Source organism: Ambystoma mexicanum, chromosome 2p (assembly GCF_040938575.1).
Source record: "Ambystoma mexicanum isolate Mex_15411 chromosome 2p, UKY_AmexF1_1, whole genome shotgun sequence".
Lineage (NCBI taxonomy): Eukaryota > Metazoa > Chordata > Amphibia > Caudata > Ambystomatidae > Ambystoma > Ambystoma mexicanum.
This window is the reverse complement of record NC_090923.1, coordinates 50,210,555-50,229,277: the sequence shown is the minus strand read 5'-3', so window position 1 is coordinate 50,229,277 and position 18,723 is coordinate 50,210,555. Positions and strand designations below refer to the sequence as shown.

Below are 18,723 nucleotides of genomic sequence, written 5' to 3'. Positions count from 1 at the left end.
GGCGAGTACAGGGAGCTCTCGGAAAGCTGTCCCGTATTCAGCATATCAGCCTGTATTGTGAAAATCTCATCAGAAAGAGAGCTCCCCTGTTTCCTTTGGACATGCATGAGAAGGCTACCCAGTCCTGTGTTTTCCCTTTGCATTCTGGGACTTGTAGTTTTTCATTCCCACTTGAATTTCAGGAAAATGACAAGTACCAGTATCCCAAGAAAAAATACAGGACAGAATGGGTTTTCCTGGGGAGGCCACGGGAAACCTGAGGCCTCCGCAGGGAAGTATGCAGCAAGAGTATTGCACAGCATCAGGGAAGTGGTAAGAGGACACACAGTTACAGTCAGTAAATTGTGAGGCACAAGACGATGGTGATCCGTCCGTATTCACACAATCGACTGTGGATCAATCACGCGTCTGAGTACAGCAGAGGGATGCAGCCAAGGGAGAATGCAAACAGTGGAGCGGGAACACAGATTGACGAATCTCGAGGAACCAGAAGCAGCGCTAACGCGAAAGAAATCAATAGAGACCCAAATGCATTAATTGAACGTTAGTGCCCGTCGAGAGATCACTCGAGAATAAAGGAAGCGTTTGAGCAGTTGCAGAGACCGAGAAATCAAAAGAGAATCAATAATGGGTTCATGGGTTGTGAAATTGATGGGAATCGCTGCAGTCAGCTCCTTCCGCGGAACGTCTCCATCAATACCGCCATGTCCGGTGGTAGCATTGACGCCTAACTGAGCTCCTTCCGTGGAACGTCTCCATCAATAATGTCCGGCGGTAGAATTGACACCTAACAGAGCTCCATCGGCAGAACATCTCCTTCAAAACCGCCATGTCCGGCGGTAGCATTGACGCCTAACTGAGCTCCTTCCGTGGAACGTCTCCATCAATACCGCCATGTCCGGCGGTAGCATTGACGCCCAACTGAGCTCCTTCCGCGGAACGTCTCCATCAAAACCGCCATGTCCGGCGGTAGCACTGACCCCCAACCTGTGCAGCAGGATTCTGTATCAGGAAACATAGTCCGAAACCGGCATCCTTCTTCCAGTGCATTCTGGGAAGAAAATAATGTAGATAGAAATAGTATCCACTCCTATGTTTTGTCTGTGAATCTTTGCATGTTAATCAAAAAAAAGCTTCTGCTCTAACTGATATTACATGGCTTTCTGTACAATCATTTCCAAGCCAGTCTCTGTGGCACAGTCAGTAAGTGTTGGGACTCGTACCTGAAAGGTTGGGGGTTCGAGCCAATGCTCCAACTTCAAAATTCTGCAAGTGTTGTGGAAATATTGACTATTCTATTTGTTGTCCCCCACCCTTTGCCCAAAACCGGGACAGGGTTTTTAAATTTAAAAAACTCTGGGGAAGGGGGTCATAGGGCCTAATTCCGGGACGTCTGGTCACCCTACTCCTACAGCTTCCAAGCGCTGTAATGACAAGTGTTATTACCACTCCATTTTAACAGCAGTTGATTTATCGATCTTAGAAGGATGAAAGCGGTCCAGGTTAGGAGATTTGAACTTGCGAAATGCAGGCTGCCCTTATATCAGAGACCAATGCTTTACCGGTGTAGATAGCCCCTGACATGACCAGAAAGAAGGAAAACCTATTGACATCCCCCAACATGACCAGAAAGAAGGAAAACCTATTGACATCCCCCGACATGACCGGAAAGAAGGAAAACCTATTGACATCCCACGACATGACCAGAAAAAAGGAAAACCTATTGACATCCCCCGACATGACCAGAAATAAGGAAAACCTATTGACATCCCCCGACATGACCAGAAAGAAGGAAAACCTATTGACATCCCCCGACATGACCGGAAAGAAGGAAAACCTATTGACATCCCCCGACATGACCGGGAAAAGAGGAAAACCTATTGACATCCTCCGACATGACCGGAAAGAAGGAAAACCTATTGACATCCCCCAACATGACCGGAAAGAAGGAAAACCTATTGATATCCCCCGACATGACCAGAAGAAGGAAAACCTATTGATATTTCTTCAAAACTGAAAATGCTGAAAGGATCCTAAATACCGTACAGACTTGCATAGGGGCAGACAAGGTGATGCCCTACAATGAAACACCATATATATAACTGAGGGTAAGGCCCCAAAAAACAATACTAAAACACCAAGGATGAAAATGGCGATTTTTTTTTTGGTCGGATTATTTGCAGCTTTTTAAACAATGGGCCTCATCACAAGTTTGCGCTTACCCCGATGGTGGGGCTATTAGCCCTACCGCCAAACCCACCGGCGCTATTAGCGCCGGATCACAGGGTTGGCGGAATGGTTAGTCCTCATTCCACATTGGGCCCATTTGGGAATTTCCCATTCCGCATTGGGCCCAATGGGGAATGTTCAGCGGTACTACCGCCAGAGGTAATAGTGCAGAAAATCGGCAAAATCATGGCAGATTTGCCCCCAGCTCAGAGCTGGGGGTAAATCCGCCAAGTCTGTGATTTGGCAGACCCTTAAATGCGGTGGCAATAGCGTTACTGCCGCATTTAAGGGTTACCGGCAAACTCGTGATGAGGCTGGATAAATAGATGGGGTTTGGATTAGGGTATTGAAAGAAAAAAGGTGGGGAGAATTTGGAATGGCGCGTCCCCTGCATTACATTTTCTTTTTAAAAAGAACAAAAAAAACAGAAAACACATTTTCGAAATTTGACCCCAAAAAATGTTGTTTTGGGCTTCATTTTTTTCTGTCATTTCCATGTAGAACCCAGCTAAGCAGGCGCACAGCCACAGTTTCCTGAGAACGACCATAGCGTAGTACACGGAGGGCCACACCCCCGACTATCTCACCAGCATGCAGTGCGCGACGTGGAACACACGACGCCGGAGCCCAGACAGCAAGTAGACCAAAGTGTAAGCACACCACACAAATGACCCCAAACACCCTGATGTCATGTTTGTTGTGGGCGAGCCCGTGCCTCGGGCCTCCCCGTACTAGCACACACGCACACACATTCATACAAGGAGACACGGGACATGCGTGTGTGTCTTCCGGAGTCCCGGCGGCAACTGTCGCACGGACGTTCTTTATTACAAATGCACATGCACGACCCAGAGAGAGGCTCGTGCATGCGTCGTTCGTGATTGCGACGTCACATCCCTTTTTTTCTTTAATCAAAACAACATATACATTGCCAATGCAAAAACTCAGGGCAAACTGTGAATACAGAACATGTGACCCAACGTGGGTTGTAGAACGGCTGTAACCTCGGCTCAGTCTCCAGAGTCCAGGGCGTAGTCCTTGAGGCGAGCAGGCAGTCTGCGTTCTCGTCGCGCGGGATACCGCAGGGTACTCGAGGGAACTACGCTGGGACCCTCTGCTAGCGGAACAGCATCCCGCACTGCGTCCTCCACTGGATCCTCTTGGACGGTTTCGGAGGAGGTGCCTTCGCCAGGATCACTCCCGTCAGTTGAAGTGTCCACCTTCTTAAAGAAGGACCTATTGCGAGTGACAGTCCTTCGTGCACATGCCGCAGTGACCATTGTTCCCTTCACGTGTGTGACTGTCCACGGGTGAGGTTCATAGGGAAGGGACAGTTTGCCTTCCGGTCGGTGGTTCCGTACTAGCACGGAATCGCCTATGGCTACTTGCTTGTCTTGTAGACCCCTTCGTTCGCTCTCCCTCTGGTTGCGTGCTGCTCGCTCTTCCCTTACTTTCTCATTGTCAATGACCCCTGGTCCCCGGCTTTCTATTTCAGGTATCATTCCGCGGGGGCAGTGCCCGAAGAGCCGTCAGCGGGGGCGACACCAGTTGACTGATGAGGTGTGGTCCTATACTCTCTCAGGAACTCCACTAGCTTCTTCTGTAGGTCCTCCCCTCCACTTTCAGATATCCTCAGCACCTTGTTCAAAGAGCGCATGAGACTCTCGGCTTCCCCATTTGCACGAGGCCACAGAGGTGACACCCTCCTGTGCTGGATGCCCCTCTCTGTTAGGTACTGAGCAAATTGGCTGACCGTAAATGGAGGGCATTTGTCCGAGCATAGTAGTTCGGGGAAACCATGTGTTGTGAACATTCTGTCCAGGGCCCTAGTGGTGTATACAGTAGCCGTGCTTTCCACTACTTCCACCTCGGGATATCTTGACCATTGGCCTACCACCGCCAAAAAATACATGCCTCGCCCCGTCGATCCAAAATCCACATGGACAGTTCCCCAAGGCTTTTTGCTCCGTTCCATCGAGCTAAGAGGTGGGGCTCTCTCCCCCGGACTCGCTGCTTGGTATGATAAGCACCTTCTCACAAAGAGCTCAACCATTCCCTCTAGGCTGGGGAACCAAACTTTGGGTCGAGTCTCGCCTTGGTCTTGGTGACCCCTTGATGCCCTATGTGGGCTAGTTGCATTGCACGAGTTCTCAGTACCTGTGGGATCACAATTTGCCTCCCTCTCAGCAGTAGCCCGTCGTCTGAAATGGACAGTTCGTCCCTCACCCTCCAAAGTACCTGAAGATCTCTTTGGGCATCTGCCTGCCACCTAGAGTTGTTCTGAAGCAGCTCTCACCAATCACCACTTCTTATCGCCGTTCTGATAATGTGAAACACTTCATCGTTGGACGATTCTGTTGCTATGGTGAGCCTGGACAGTGCCACCGGCAACGCACCCTCCACCACGTGACACAGCAGCCCTTGACAGTCAGATGCCTCCTTGGTCTGTTCCGCCTTCTCATGGTTTGGGTGGCGAGACAGATAGTCCGCCGGATTATTGGTCCCCGGTCTGTACACAAGCTTGACCCCATATTCCATAAGAGCCAACATCCATCGTTCTATTCTGGGAGGTGGCTTTGATGACACTCCCGCCAGGATGGGCAGCAGGGGCTTGTGATCAGTCACGACCACAACAGGTTTGCCCAAGATGTATAGACGAAAATGACGACAGCCCCAAAGAATCGCCAAGGCCTCTCTTTCTATTTGCGAATATCGCCTTTCCGTGTCCGTGAGCTCTTTGCTCACGTAAGCAATGGGTCGCATATCCCCTCTGTTGTCCGCTTGCATCAGGACCGCCCCTACACCCACCGGGCTGGCGTCAACAACAATCTCGGACTCTGCGGTGGGATCAAAGTACGCCATGGTATCCCCATCCGACAGGGCATTTTTGATGACCTGAAAAGCCTCTTGCTCCTTCCTGTCCCACACCCACACAGCGTCATTCTTGGTTAGCGCCCTGAGGGATTCCGACAAGGAAGCCAGGCACCTAATAAAACACCCACAGTAGTTGACCATCCCCAAGGTGCTCCTTACCTCCGGGGGAGACTGGGGTGCTGCGGCCTCACGAATGTCCGTGACCTTTGCAGGATCGGGTGACACGCCGCTGGCATGAAAGATGAAGCTGAAGAAGCAAATTTTGTCCTTGAAAAACTCACACTTTTCACGGTGCAGGGTAAGACCCAACTCCTCCAGTCTCTTCAGGGTGAGTTCTAATCTTCTCATGTGTTCTGCCTCAGATTCGGCAAAGACCAAGATGTCATTGCTCATATTTAATACACCTTTCAGTCCCGCTAGCACCCCCCCTGATTGTATTTTGTAAAACTTCTGCCGCAGATGAAATGCTGAAGCTCAGGCGCTTAAGCTGATAGAGGCCGTCATGCGTCGTAAAAGTTGTGATATAATGTGAATCTGGGTGGAGCTCAAGCTGGTGATAGCCCGACCTCAGATCCACCTTCGAGAACACTCTCGCCCCTTGCAGCTCTCCTATAATGTCATCAAGAGTGGGTGTTAGATGTCTCTCCCTTTTGATATACGCATTCGGGAGGTGCATATCAACACAAATGCGCACCGCACCTGGCTGTTTTGGCTTGGGGGCCACCACTATGGGCGAGAACCAGGGCGTCGGACCTTCCACCCTTTCAATGATGTCCATTTGGATCAGTGAACAGAGTTCTTCCTCTACCTGATCCCGGAGATGAAACGGGATCCGTCGATGTTTTAGAGCTGTAGGCCTGATGGTACCGTCAATGTGCAGACGTACAGGAGGAGCTTTCAACTTTCCCACTCCTTTAAAAATGCCTGAGAATCTGGCCAACAACTGCTTGATATCTACTTGATAAACTTCAAATGCAAAATGTAAAAGGTCCAATGTCTCTGACGCCGCACAACTGAGCAGAGAGTGGGGGCTAACGTCAGTGACGAAAAAACAGGCTTTTATGGTCCTGTTGTCCTTGGACACAGGCGCCACGAACACGCCCTGAATGGGGATTGGTGTGTCTTCGCCAAAAGTGAAAATCTTTGCCTTGGAAGTGACTAATGGAGGTGGCCCCGGGATTGACTGATAGTGATCGGAGGCAAGCACGCACACCGACGCTCCCGTGTCAATCAGCACTTGTGTCGGCACCCCTTGAATGTCCACGACACACTTGGGGCTGCCTCTTTTTCTTTGCCCCTGTCGTTATGTTCGAAATAAAGAACACCTCATCTTCCTCCTCTTCTTCTTCGGCGATGTTCAGGTTTTGCACATCCTGTTCCAATGTCGCAATGCTCCTTTGCCTCCTTGAACCGGCGCCCATCAACCTGGCCGGTCCCCTTTGTATAGCTATTGGTGCTGGAGCAGGACACATTCGGGCATAGTGTCCTGGACCGTTGCATCCGCCACAGGATCTCGATTTGGCGGGACAGTCCTCAGAGTGTGGTAAATCATACCCGCAGTATTGACATATTGACGCAGCCCCTTGCGTTGGACCCACCTCCTGGCATTTCTTGCTCCACCTCGCCTTCGACGACGACTGCTTCCCATTTGCAAATGCCTCTTCTGACCTGCCGGGACGCACCGCCACGTCCATTTTGGCACCCCTTGATTCAGCCAGTTCATATGTTCTCCCACTGTCCAGGATCTGTACAGGAGTCCAGCACGGCTCCCTCAACACCTGTCTGCAGAGCTTGCCTGAGCTGCAACCCTGGATCACTTGATTTCTGATCATGGCCTCATCGTTGTCCCATCTACAGGTCATGGCCATTTGTCGTAGGCGCGCGGAGAATCGATGAAGTGACTCCTCTTCCTGTTGTTTTTCACCACAGAAAAGTAATCTCTCATAGTCTACATTGGACTATGGAATGAAATGATTCTTTAAGGCAGTTTTGACTGCGTCATAGGTTGCCACTTGCAGGTTAAGAGATTCATAAATGCGCAGGACGTCCATACCAGCAGAGTATAGCAGACACACCCTTTTTGCTTCCTCGTTGGTTTCTCCCGTCGCAGTAAAGTATATGTCCAATATTTTATCCACAACAACCATTTTGGGCCCAACTTTGAGGGGGGGCCCGATGTGTCAAATTCTTGCATGGGTAACAAAGACCCCTGTTGTCTCCGCACCACCACCTGCGCTGCCTATGCTTCTCCTTCACTTTCCGCCATGTTCGCAGGTCACATAGGCACCTCCTACCGGGGTCAGAGGCCGCAAATCTGACTTGGACAGACAAATAGACGTACCTAGACCCACTGCGCCGTGAGGAGTAACGTAGCCGTAGGGCCTTCCGGTTGTTTGGTGTTCCTCTATGCTTCTTTGTCCATCTTGTCACCACTCATGCCGTGGTCACTGATTAAAGTGCAGTCCTCTTGCTGAAGACTGCCGGGGTCCAAAAATGTGTGTGGTGGTGTTCCTTTAAAATGTGGGCAGCGCACGAGCACCTTTCCAGGCCGCTATTGCCACACACTTTTCATGGAAACACATCCGTTTTGCTCGCGTTGGATTCCGGGAACACAACGGTATAACGTTGCATCGGTTGACACGTAGCGTTGTGTCAACGAAACGCTCCGTTCGCGTCCCGCCTTGTTGCCAGATGTTGTGGGCGAGCCCGTGCTTCGGGCCGCCCGTACTAGCACACACGCACACACATTCATACAAGGAGATACGGGACATGCGTGTGTGTCTACCGGAGTCCCGGCGACAAATGCCGCACGGACGTTCTTTATTACGAACGCGCATGCGCGACCCAGAGCGAGGCTCGCGCATGCGTTGTTCGTGATTGCTACGTCACAATGTTGACAGTTGTGTTCCGGGGCACAGGGGGCGGAAGGTGGGGAGGGAATTGTTGGTGTTCCCAAAAGTCAAACAAGTGCATAGTGGGGGACGTGCCTTCTCGGTTGCCGCCGGCACCCTCTGGAATTCACTGCCAGCTGATAGTTGCCTTCTGATCGTCTAACACTCTGAAAAGACACTTAAAGCCTGACCTTCCCAGGTAGCATCCGGACTCCCGCTGTGGGTCGCTGGGATCACTTCCTCCGAGCACAATTAAGCTATTGGTCAATTCAATGTTTTATATACAACAAACAGCATGGACTACGCAGCAGCAATACCCCATAACCAACAGCACGGCGCTCCAGACACAAAAAAGGATGTCCGCATTAAACACCAAGGTACGTGTTACAAACCAGTGTGTGATTCTCATTCTCAGTAAATAGTGCACGACAACACAAGTAGACCTACACAAATGAAAACACAGCTAGAATTGATGGATTGCAAATTCATGAATACATGTGCATGGTATCACCTGCGCCCCCAATTTAACTAAATGTAGACATGTGACACACCAAGGGACATCATTTAGGTGTCGTCCGGGGTCGCACCTGCGACCTCTCAGTTCTCACTTTCTACCCCTGTGGTCTCCCTTGCTACCCCTTAAAAAGCTCAAAAAAGTTTTAATTTTTTTTTCAAATGTAAGCTCCTGGGCTGTGACCAGGGCCGTGTGGCTTTGTTTCCCGAGGGGCTGGCTTGCCTGTTCAGGCCTCTTTAAAAAAACAGGGGGTTACACTAGTGTAACACTTTAAGCAGTGACCCTAAAAAAGTAAGAATAGGAATAACACATAATGGGGGGTCATTCCGAGGTTGGAGGTAAGGAATTACCGGCACCGGTAAGGGTGCTGATGCTGGTAATCCCTTACCTCCGTATTCCAAGGTCCCTTTGCGGGTCCTTCCTTACCTCCTGCTTTTAGCAGGAGTTAAGTACAGGACCCGCAAAGGTACTTCGGAGGTAATTACGGTACCGTAATTTACGGTGCCGTAATTACCTCCTGCCCCATTCCTATTGAGCCCTATGGGGGCAGAAATGGGAATGGGGAAGGGCAAAAGGTGAATGGGGAATTACCGGTCCCTCCAACCCTGGAATGGACCGGTAATTACTCCATTCACCATGCCGGATTTGGGACGGTTTCGGAGGCAACCATGGAGCTAATTACTCCATGGTTAGCTCCAAACCCGGAATGAGACCCAATGTGTCTTTCTGGAATTCTGTACAATAATTGCTAGACTCATTAAAGGTTTATTTCAGGCACACTTCAGGGGGTGAGTCACTGATTTAGTCTGTTCTTAAACACCTCAACTCAGCCTTTCATCCTTCTGAGGTCGATAAATGAGTACCAACATAGGTTCGGTGATATTGGGTGAATATTTGTTCTGCATAAAGCGCTTAAGCGTAAGTGCTATATCATATCACATCATCATTTGGCCTTGGACGTCTGCGTGCATTCACAGTAATTTGGTAATATGGGCCTATACACACTGATATTAGCAATACATACGGTGATCCATTCTTGTATTAAATGTATATCACATTACAGTGATATCGTAACCATATTTAAGGTAGTGTACTTAGAAACAACGCTTTTTGATGCGACATTTTGTTTTGTCAAGGGTGAAAGGTCGTGTTCCATCACTTCCCCTGATGTCACTTTGGGATGGGGATGGTGTCAAATGACATCACTTCCTGTGGTATCATCAGAGGTCATGGGTCGTGTGATGTCACTCACGTTACCCTTGGCATTTTGGTGAAATGATGTCCCTGGACACACCACAGCCTCAATCACCTCGGATTTGAGATACGTGTGTCCAGGACAAGATTTTAACCATTACTGGGGTTTTAAAGTAGCTGTGGAGTGTTTGTGCTGCAAGTATTGCATGAAAAGTACAACAGTCTTAAGGTATATAAAATACTAATACACGCATAATTGGGTCACCTATACGAGACTAATATTTAAAATCACGTGATCCAGAGCACAAGAGAAAGAGGCCTCCTAAAAATCAGGACATACAAAAGAAGAGCAAACAAAAGGCACAGAAAGGCACTCAACAAACACTCCAAACCCCCCAAAGAATCCTGCAGCAGACGGCTGGGTAAACCCCAACCGCAACACCTAAAAAAGAAACACCAAGAAACCGAACACCCAATGCCTAGAAAGCAGGGAACAACAACAGGGCACAAAGCACAGCAAGCCCAAGGGAAACCACAGAGCAGTGGATCCACAAAACCTCAACATAGAGTTTGCAAACCCACAGCAGAGTGCAAAAAACCAGAGCCGGGGGAGAGCAGCAAAAATGAAGAAGAGAAGCAGGAACACGTCTGAAATATCTACAGCACAGAGCAGCTCAGAACGATCACTGAGTGCAGTAAACTTCAGCAAACTACACCTCATATCAAAGACCACAGCAAAAAAAGAAGGATTACACCCCCTGAAAGCTCCACCAGGCTCCACCAGACAAAGCACAGACCGGACCAGATGCAACCTCTGAGCAGAATAAATATCAGATAAGAACTGAGCAGAGATGGTCCTATTACAGAGAGAAGGGAGCTTCCAAACATCACAGCACATTAGAGGAACCCTGAAACACACAGAGAAAAATCAGCAAACCCCAATGCGTTCGACCTAGTGGATCATAAAGTACTATGTAACCACTTGAATTCAGCGGCCCACTTCTCTAGTGAGGCTATAGCGTGGATTCAATCATTTCTTAGTGACCGTACCATGAGGGTCTTCTCCCCTTCTGTGGCTGCTGACCCTATCCCCATCACCTGTGGAGTGCCACAGGGCTCTTGTGTATCACCAACACTATATAATATTTTCACTAAACCCCTGTTTGATGACTTGGATCATCTAAGTAACACCTACACGAACTATGCAGATGATACCCAGATCCTCCTGCCACTCACAGGGGACTAGAGCGAGGATTTGGCAATGGTGAACAGAATCTACAGTATCGTTCAGGCATGGATGGCCACCCATGGCCTCTGCCTGAACGATGATAAGACAGAGCTTCTCACCTTAGGTACTACGGCTCTTCTCAAACTAGGTGCAAGCTACTCCTCCATCATTGATGAGAACCTAATTCAAGTAGTTAATGAAGTAAAAACGTTAGGTGTATACTCAGACTCTACACTATCATTCGCCAAACAAGTAAATACTCTAGCTTCATCAACAGCATATACATGTAAACCTATCAGAGCAGGTAAACAACTCTTATCTCTGAATAGCTGCATGACCTTAGCCAGAGCCTTGATTATCTCTAAATTAGATTATTGCAATGCCCTCTACATTGGAGCGACCAAATCCATTATCAACAAAATACAGATACAGCAAAATAATGCTCTTCGAGCTGCACTGAATATCCCCAAGAGAGAACAGATCTCTGAAACTAGAAGAAAATTCAAATTGCTTTCCACTTATGAGAAAATTAGACTCAAAACTGCCTCCCTCACACACAAAAGTCTAACTAACAAAGCCCCAAAATACCTAGCAGACAGATTCTCTAGAATAGCTTCCTCCAGACTGAATAGATTAGCTAACACTAATCGCCTTCAGGTACCAGGATTCAAACTTTCCAATATTGGAGGCTCCAGCTTCCCTGTCAAAGCCGCCCAACTGTGGAACAAATTACCTACCCCAATGAGAATGGAACAATCCTTCACCAAATTTAGGCAAAACCTGATCAGCTGGTTAATAGAGACTTATGACAAATAAATGTACACATCTATTCCCACTGCACTAATTTGATTTTGCTCACAATTGTCATGTCTGTATTGTTAACTTAATCTGTTGTACCGTTTAATCCTTGCTCGCTACTGACACTTGTATTTTGTAACCTTGTCACTAAGCTGTACGTTAGCTTATGCTCTTGCGCCCTTATACCCTCGGATCTGGCACGCACAATAAATTCTAAACAAACAAAACAAACAAAGCAAAAGGGAGCCCACAAAAACCACAGCAGAACCCTGGGAGCAGGTCCCTCCTAAAGGCCTCAGCAGAACAGATGAGGTTATGATCAAACAACACAACTTCAACCCACAAACCACATTCCAGAGGCTGAAGGCACCCTCAAAGAAGACCACAACAGAGCAAAGAGGAAAAAACAACGCAGAACAGGAAAACCTAAAAACCCTGGAGAACAGACCAGAGAGAACCCACACAACGACCACAGCAGAAAAAAAAGAGGAAAGGTCACCGAACAAGACAAGACACAGGACAGTGCCATAGAACCCACCAACCGAAAAGCATTTAAGAACAATCACAGAATGGACCAGAGGAAACCTCTGAAAAGTGCAAAAATGTTAAGAAAATAATCATTAAAATTACTAAAAAACCAGGGTTACATTATAGCACCAAAGAAACCCCACAAAGACCACGGCACAGAGACTATGAAAATACACTTCCTTGGCAGATCAAATCTCAAAAACCCACAATTCTTGGTAGATGGAAGCTCAAAGGCCCACAGAACTTCTAAAAATCCTGCAACACAGAGCACATGAAAGTTTGGAAGTCCACAGCACATAACAGAGAATCCTCAGAATCTCACATTATTGAGAAAAGGAAACATCACTAAAGCACACAGCAACCTTAACCCCACCGCTTTGAGCAAAGTAAACACCGGAAAAAATAAATAATTAAATATCAGCATAAAAATGAAACCTCAGGAAAACTATAGCACAAGCATAGACAATATCAGACTAGGCCACACCAGAGCTATCCCCAGAATTGCCCAGATACAGAGCAGAGACAACCTCAGGGTGTACAGCCAAGAGCAAAGGAAACCCAAGACAAAACCACAACACCAAGCAGAGTGGATCAAAGACACGGCAGTGGCTGAGCAGAGTAAAATCACACAACAAAGCAAAGCAAAGCAGATCAAAGACACAGCCATGACTGAGCAGAGTAAAATCACACAACAAACAAAAGCAGAGTGGACCAAAGACAAAACCATGACTGAGCAGAGGTAAAACACACAACAAAGCAAAGCACAGTGGAACAAAGACACAACCATGACTGAGCAGAGGAAAATCACACAACAAAGAAAAGCAGAGTGGATCAAAGACACAACCATGACTGAGCAGAGGAAAATCACACAACAAAGCAAAGCAGAGTGGATCAAAGACAAAACCATCACTGAGCAGAGGAAAACACACACCAAAGTAAAGCAGAGTGGATCAAAGATAACACCATGAGTGAGCAGAGGTAAGACACACACCAAAGTAAGGCAGAGTGGATCAAAGACACAACCATGACTGAGCAGAGGAAAACACACACCAAAGTAAAGCAGAGTGGATCAAAGATAACACCATGAGTGGGCAGAGGTAAGACACACACCAAAGTAAGGCAGAGTGGATCAAAGACACAACCATGACTGAGCAGAGAAAAGCACACAACAAAGTGAAGCAGAGTGGATCAAAGACAAAACCATCACTGAGCAGAGGAAAACACACAACTAAGCAAAGCAGAGTGGATCAAAGACACAACCATGACTGAGCAGAGGAAAACCAAAGTAAAGCCGAAGTAAAGCAGAGTGGATCAAAAACCAAAGCAAAGCCAAATTAAGGCAGAGTGGATCAAAGAAACAACCATGACTGAGCAGAGGAAAACACACACCAAAGTAGGGCAGAGTGGATCAAAGATAACACCATGAGTGAGCAGAGGTAAAACAGACACACCAAAGTAAAGCAGAGTGGATCAAAGACACAACCATGACCGAGCAGAGGAAAACACACAACAAATTGAAGCAGAGTGGATCAAAGACAAAACCATCACTGAGCAGAGGAAAACACGCAACAAAGCAAAGCAGAGTGGATCAAAGACACAACCATGGCTGAGTAGAGGAAAAACCAAAGTAAAGCCAAAGTAAAACAGAGTGGATCAAAAACCAAAGTAACGCCAAAGTAAAACAGAGTTGATCAAAAACCAAAGTAAAGCCAAAAAGCAAAGTGGATCAAAGACACAACCATGACTGAGCAGAGGAAAACACGCAACAAAGTGAAGCAGGGTGGATCAAAGACAAAACCATCACTGAGCAGAGGAAAACACACAACAAAGCAAAGCAGAGTGGATAAAAGACACAACCATGACTGAGCAGAGGAAAAACCAAAGTAAAGCCAAAGTAAAGCAGAGTGGATCAAAAACCAAAGTAAAGCCAAAGTAAACAGAGTGGATCAAATACAACCATGACTGAGCAGAGGAAAACACACACCAAAGTAAAGCAGAGTGGATCAAAGATAACGCCATGAGTGAGCAGAGGTAAAACACACACCAAAGTAAAGCAGAGTGGATCAAAGACACAACCATGACTGAGCAGAGGAAAAACACACAAACAAGCAAAGCAGAGTGCATCAAAGACACAACCATGACAGAGCAGAGGAAACCCCAGAATACTTGCAGTAAAGACGGCTATATAGCAGGGGCAGCATACCAGAAACAGGCCCAGTACCAACCTTCCCATGATGCCCACACCCTGCAGAGCCTCCATGGGCAATGATTCGCCAATAAGCCTGAGCTGGGCATCAGCAGATGGTGGGCCTTGTCTTACTAAGGCAGCGACACTGGCAGTATATGAGGTTCCCTGCACCAGCCTTGATGCTGGGATGGTAGGAGTCTTTTTGCCACTGTGCTGAATCTTTGATACCCTTTCTGGTGCCAGTGGCATCACCAGGAGTGCCTTCAGGCTGACCCAGCCAGCACTTTGACCTTTCCTAAACATGGCACATATGACTGAACGCGATGAATGCAGTGCCTTACCTGCCCTGTAGCACACACCATCCGCAGTATGGATCCCTCTGGGAAAGACAGGACTTGCAGTCCAAGTGCTGTGAGCATTCCGCAAGAGGCACCTTCACCATCTGCCAATCGGATGAGAGCGTTTGGTTACAAAAGTGGTTACACGATTCAACAATATTCATAATTCTATTTTCCCCCTAAACACCCCCACACACATTAACCAATCACCTAAACACCAATTCCATCAAAACTAACACCATTATTGTCTCACTTTAATTATCCCCTTGGGCATTTAAAAGCATCACCTTTGAACGGATATTCCTTGGGCATTTAAATACCTTCCCTTTGTACTGATATCCCTTGGGCATTTAAAAACCTCACCTTTGTACTGATACCCTTTGGATATTTAAATGTCTCACTTTTGTACGGATATCCCTTGGGCATTTAAAATCCTCACTCTTGTACTGAAATCCCTTGGGCATCTAAAAGCCTCACTTTTGTACGGATATTCCCCAGGCATTTAAATGTCTCACTTTTGTACGGATATCCCTTGGGTATTTAAAAGCCTCACTCTTGTACTGATATCCCTTGGGCATTTAAATGGTTCCAACCCTCACCATCGCCTGCTCCAGATTAAACAGTTCCAAGTCAGACACAACCCAAACATTTGCCATGAAGATCACACAGAGTTTGCAGGTGTAGAATTGACTTGACGTGTTGTGCTACGCATTGCATTTTCGCCAGATTTCTGCATGCTCTGTCAATGGACTGCATTTGAGTCAGTCACAGTATTGCAGCATGTGGGTTACTGCAGCGGGAGTAGTAGAGGGCAATTTGCAGCTTAAATTAAGAAACAGGATGATTTGATGAACACACGTGAGTAGCTTCCAACTAAGAAACTTAGCTTCAAAAGAATCATGTATCCACACACAGGATCCAGCATCCACGTACAGGATCCAGCATCCACGTACAGGATCCAGCATCCACACACTGGATCCAGCATCCACACACACTAGACCCAGCATCCACACACACTGGTTCCAGCATCCACACACTGGATCCAGTATCCACACACAATGGATCCAGCATCCACACACAATGGATCCAGCATCCACACACAGGATCCAGCATCCACCTACAGGATCCAGCATCCACACACAGGATCCAGCATCCACACACTGAATCCAGCATCCACACACTGGACCCAGCATCCACACACACTGGTTCCAGCATCCACACACACTGGTTCCAGCATCCACACACTGGATCCAGTATCCACACACAATGGATCCAGTAGCCACACACAGGATCCAGCATCCACACACTGAATCCAGTATCCACACACTGGATCCAGCATCCACACACACTGGTTCCAGCATCCACACACTGGATCCAGTATCCACACACACTGGATCCAGTATCCACACACAATGGATCCAGTAGCCACACACAGGATCCAGCATCCACACACTGGATCCAGCATCCACACACACTAGACCCAGCATCCACACACACTGGTTCCAGCATCCACACACTGGATCCAGTATCCACACACAATGAATCCAGCATCCACACACAGGATCCAGCATCCACACACAGGATCCAGCATCCACCTACAGGATCCAGCATCCACACACAGGATCCAGCATCCACACACACTGGTTCCAGCATCCACACACTGGATCCAGTAGCCACACACAATGGTTCCAGCATCCACACACAGGTTCCAGAATCCACACACAGGTTCCAGAATCCACACACAGGATACATCATTCACACACTGGATCCAGTATCCACACACTGGATCCAGCATCACACACTGGATCGAGTATCCACACACAGGATCCAGCACTCACACACTGGATCCAGTATCCATACACTGGATCCAGTATCCACACACTGGATCCCTCGGCTGGACACGGTTTAAATGCCTATCCATTAAGTACCTTTAGTTTAGTGACTGGCGGGAGTCAAATAATCATGGCTGTGAGACAGAGCTATTGTGAATAACATTCTAAGGGCACGAACAGTGCTTCACTAACGATTTTTTATTTTTTACAGCATTTTAAAAAGGTTGATGTTTTTTTCAGTAAGTTCAGTAAAGAAATGTGCCTTTCTAAAAATTCAGCAACATTATAGAATAAATACACAGCCTGCCGCTGAATGTGGGCTACTACTTATTTTAAGCATTAAAAGGAGACATCATAGTGTATATTTTTTATTGGGATGTGCAACAGACTTTCTAATTTTACCCACAGATCCAAAACACTGCAGCCAGACTACTCCTCAAACTATCCAGAAGAGACCACATCACCCCGGCCCTAAAAACACTACACTGGCTCCCAGTAAAACAGCGTATCATCTTCAAAACAATGTGCATAACGCACAGGGCAATCAGCGGACAAGGAGCTGAATTCCTACAAAAAAATAACAATCTACAAGCCAACGAGACCACTCAGGTCAACCAACGAAATCCGACTGGAACAAAAACCTTACATCAAGAAGAAACTCGGAGGCACCGCTTTCTACCACCTAGCCGCGAAAACCTGGAACAACATCCCAAAATTAATAAGGAACACCAAAGACCACCTTAAATTCAGAAAATTACTAAAAACCTACCTCTTCATGAAGGTACGCATACATATGTAATGTTGTGCTCACACTTGGAGTTTGTACTAATCATCATATGCGTTAAAAGAATGTACCCTTTGTTAAAAGAAGAGGCCTTCTCTTTATACAGCGACATTTAAGACCTGCTGACCTGGCAAGAACTTGTTTTTAACAGAAGAATTGTGTTTGGTCACTGTATGTCGAAGCATGTTGAGCCTGCTAAAACTATCTGCAGATTACGGGTGGGGAAGGAATGAGTAAGCACAGCCTCGTGCACAGAGATACACAGAGGGGCACGAGAGAGAGCGAATAACAGATAACAGGAAACCACAATAGCAGATGTTGAACTGTTGACCTTGATGCAAAGTCATGACTGGGAGGAACCGCCTTGTGGTGGACATAATCTATGTGCAGCAATATATGACAATGTAAAACAGATGGGTATAAAAGGACCACGATGTGCAGGGCAAAGCGCGGCACTTTGACGACTTGCTTTGCGAGACGTTTGAACTTGCTGCCCATTCGCGAATGCTTGTGCATTAATAAAGTAATGTTAACTTGGCTCTTTTCTGTCTGAGTTATTGCAGGGTCCCTTTTGTACTGGTTTTGGCGACGGCGAGAAATCGCACCCACAATTTTGGTGTCAGAAGTGGGACGCGAAGGAGCGACAGTCCGTCACTGGGTGAGGAACGCCGCGGCGGAACCGGAGAAGGAATTGATCACGGGGCCCCAACAACTGAATCCGCACCTTTGATTGCAACCAACGCGTCATCCTTGTTTTTCCGGCTCCGTTGGCGGTGGAACAGCAGGCTGTCGCCCTTCGGGTCCGGAACACTCTGGCGGGACCCTTAAGATAAGTGGTATGGACGAATGCATGATGGAATAAGGAAATAATGATTCAGGGTTTGTGAAGAGGACGGTGGTAAGCCCGTCTATGAAGAAGTAATGTTGAAATGATGATATGATATGTTAGATACGCCAGGAGGATGTATTATTATTGTTAGCCAATAGGTGCATATTTGGGAAAGGTGAGTGTTTTAGGCAATTGTGGTATACCAACAAAATGGGTCAAGCGGCTTCCAGCAAGAGTGGTATAGGCAAGAGACACTATGCCCCTCTTGAAGGAACCCCTGCATTTGATATGTTGATTAAACATGGATTGAATTCAACATTGTTCTTAAAAGAATGGTCCGAATACACAAAAGATTTGATTGAGCATAAATGGCCAGACACCGGGTCCTTTGATGTGGACCGCATATCCAAAGTAGAAATAGAATTAGTAAAAGACGGGTCAGACCCGCACAGTTTGAGGCTATACGACTATGGAGGGTAGAAGCAATGCGCAGGCG

At 47.3% G+C, this 18,723-nt stretch overlaps 1 protein-coding gene across 5 annotated transcripts in view; it reads right to left on the bottom strand.

Moving 5' to 3' along the window:
- Window positions 1-18,723, bottom strand: part of PLXNB1 (plexin B1) — an 830,120-nt gene that overhangs the window by 272,229 nt on the left and 539,168 nt on the right. For all 5 annotated transcript variants that reach the window (XM_069643229.1, XM_069643227.1, XM_069643226.1 and 2 more), the window contains one exon: window positions 14,786-14,886. In XM_069643229.1, the coding sequence (XP_069499330.1) occupies window positions 14,786-14,886 (101 nt within the window). The remainder of the gene's footprint in view (window positions 1-14,785; window positions 14,887-18,723) is intronic.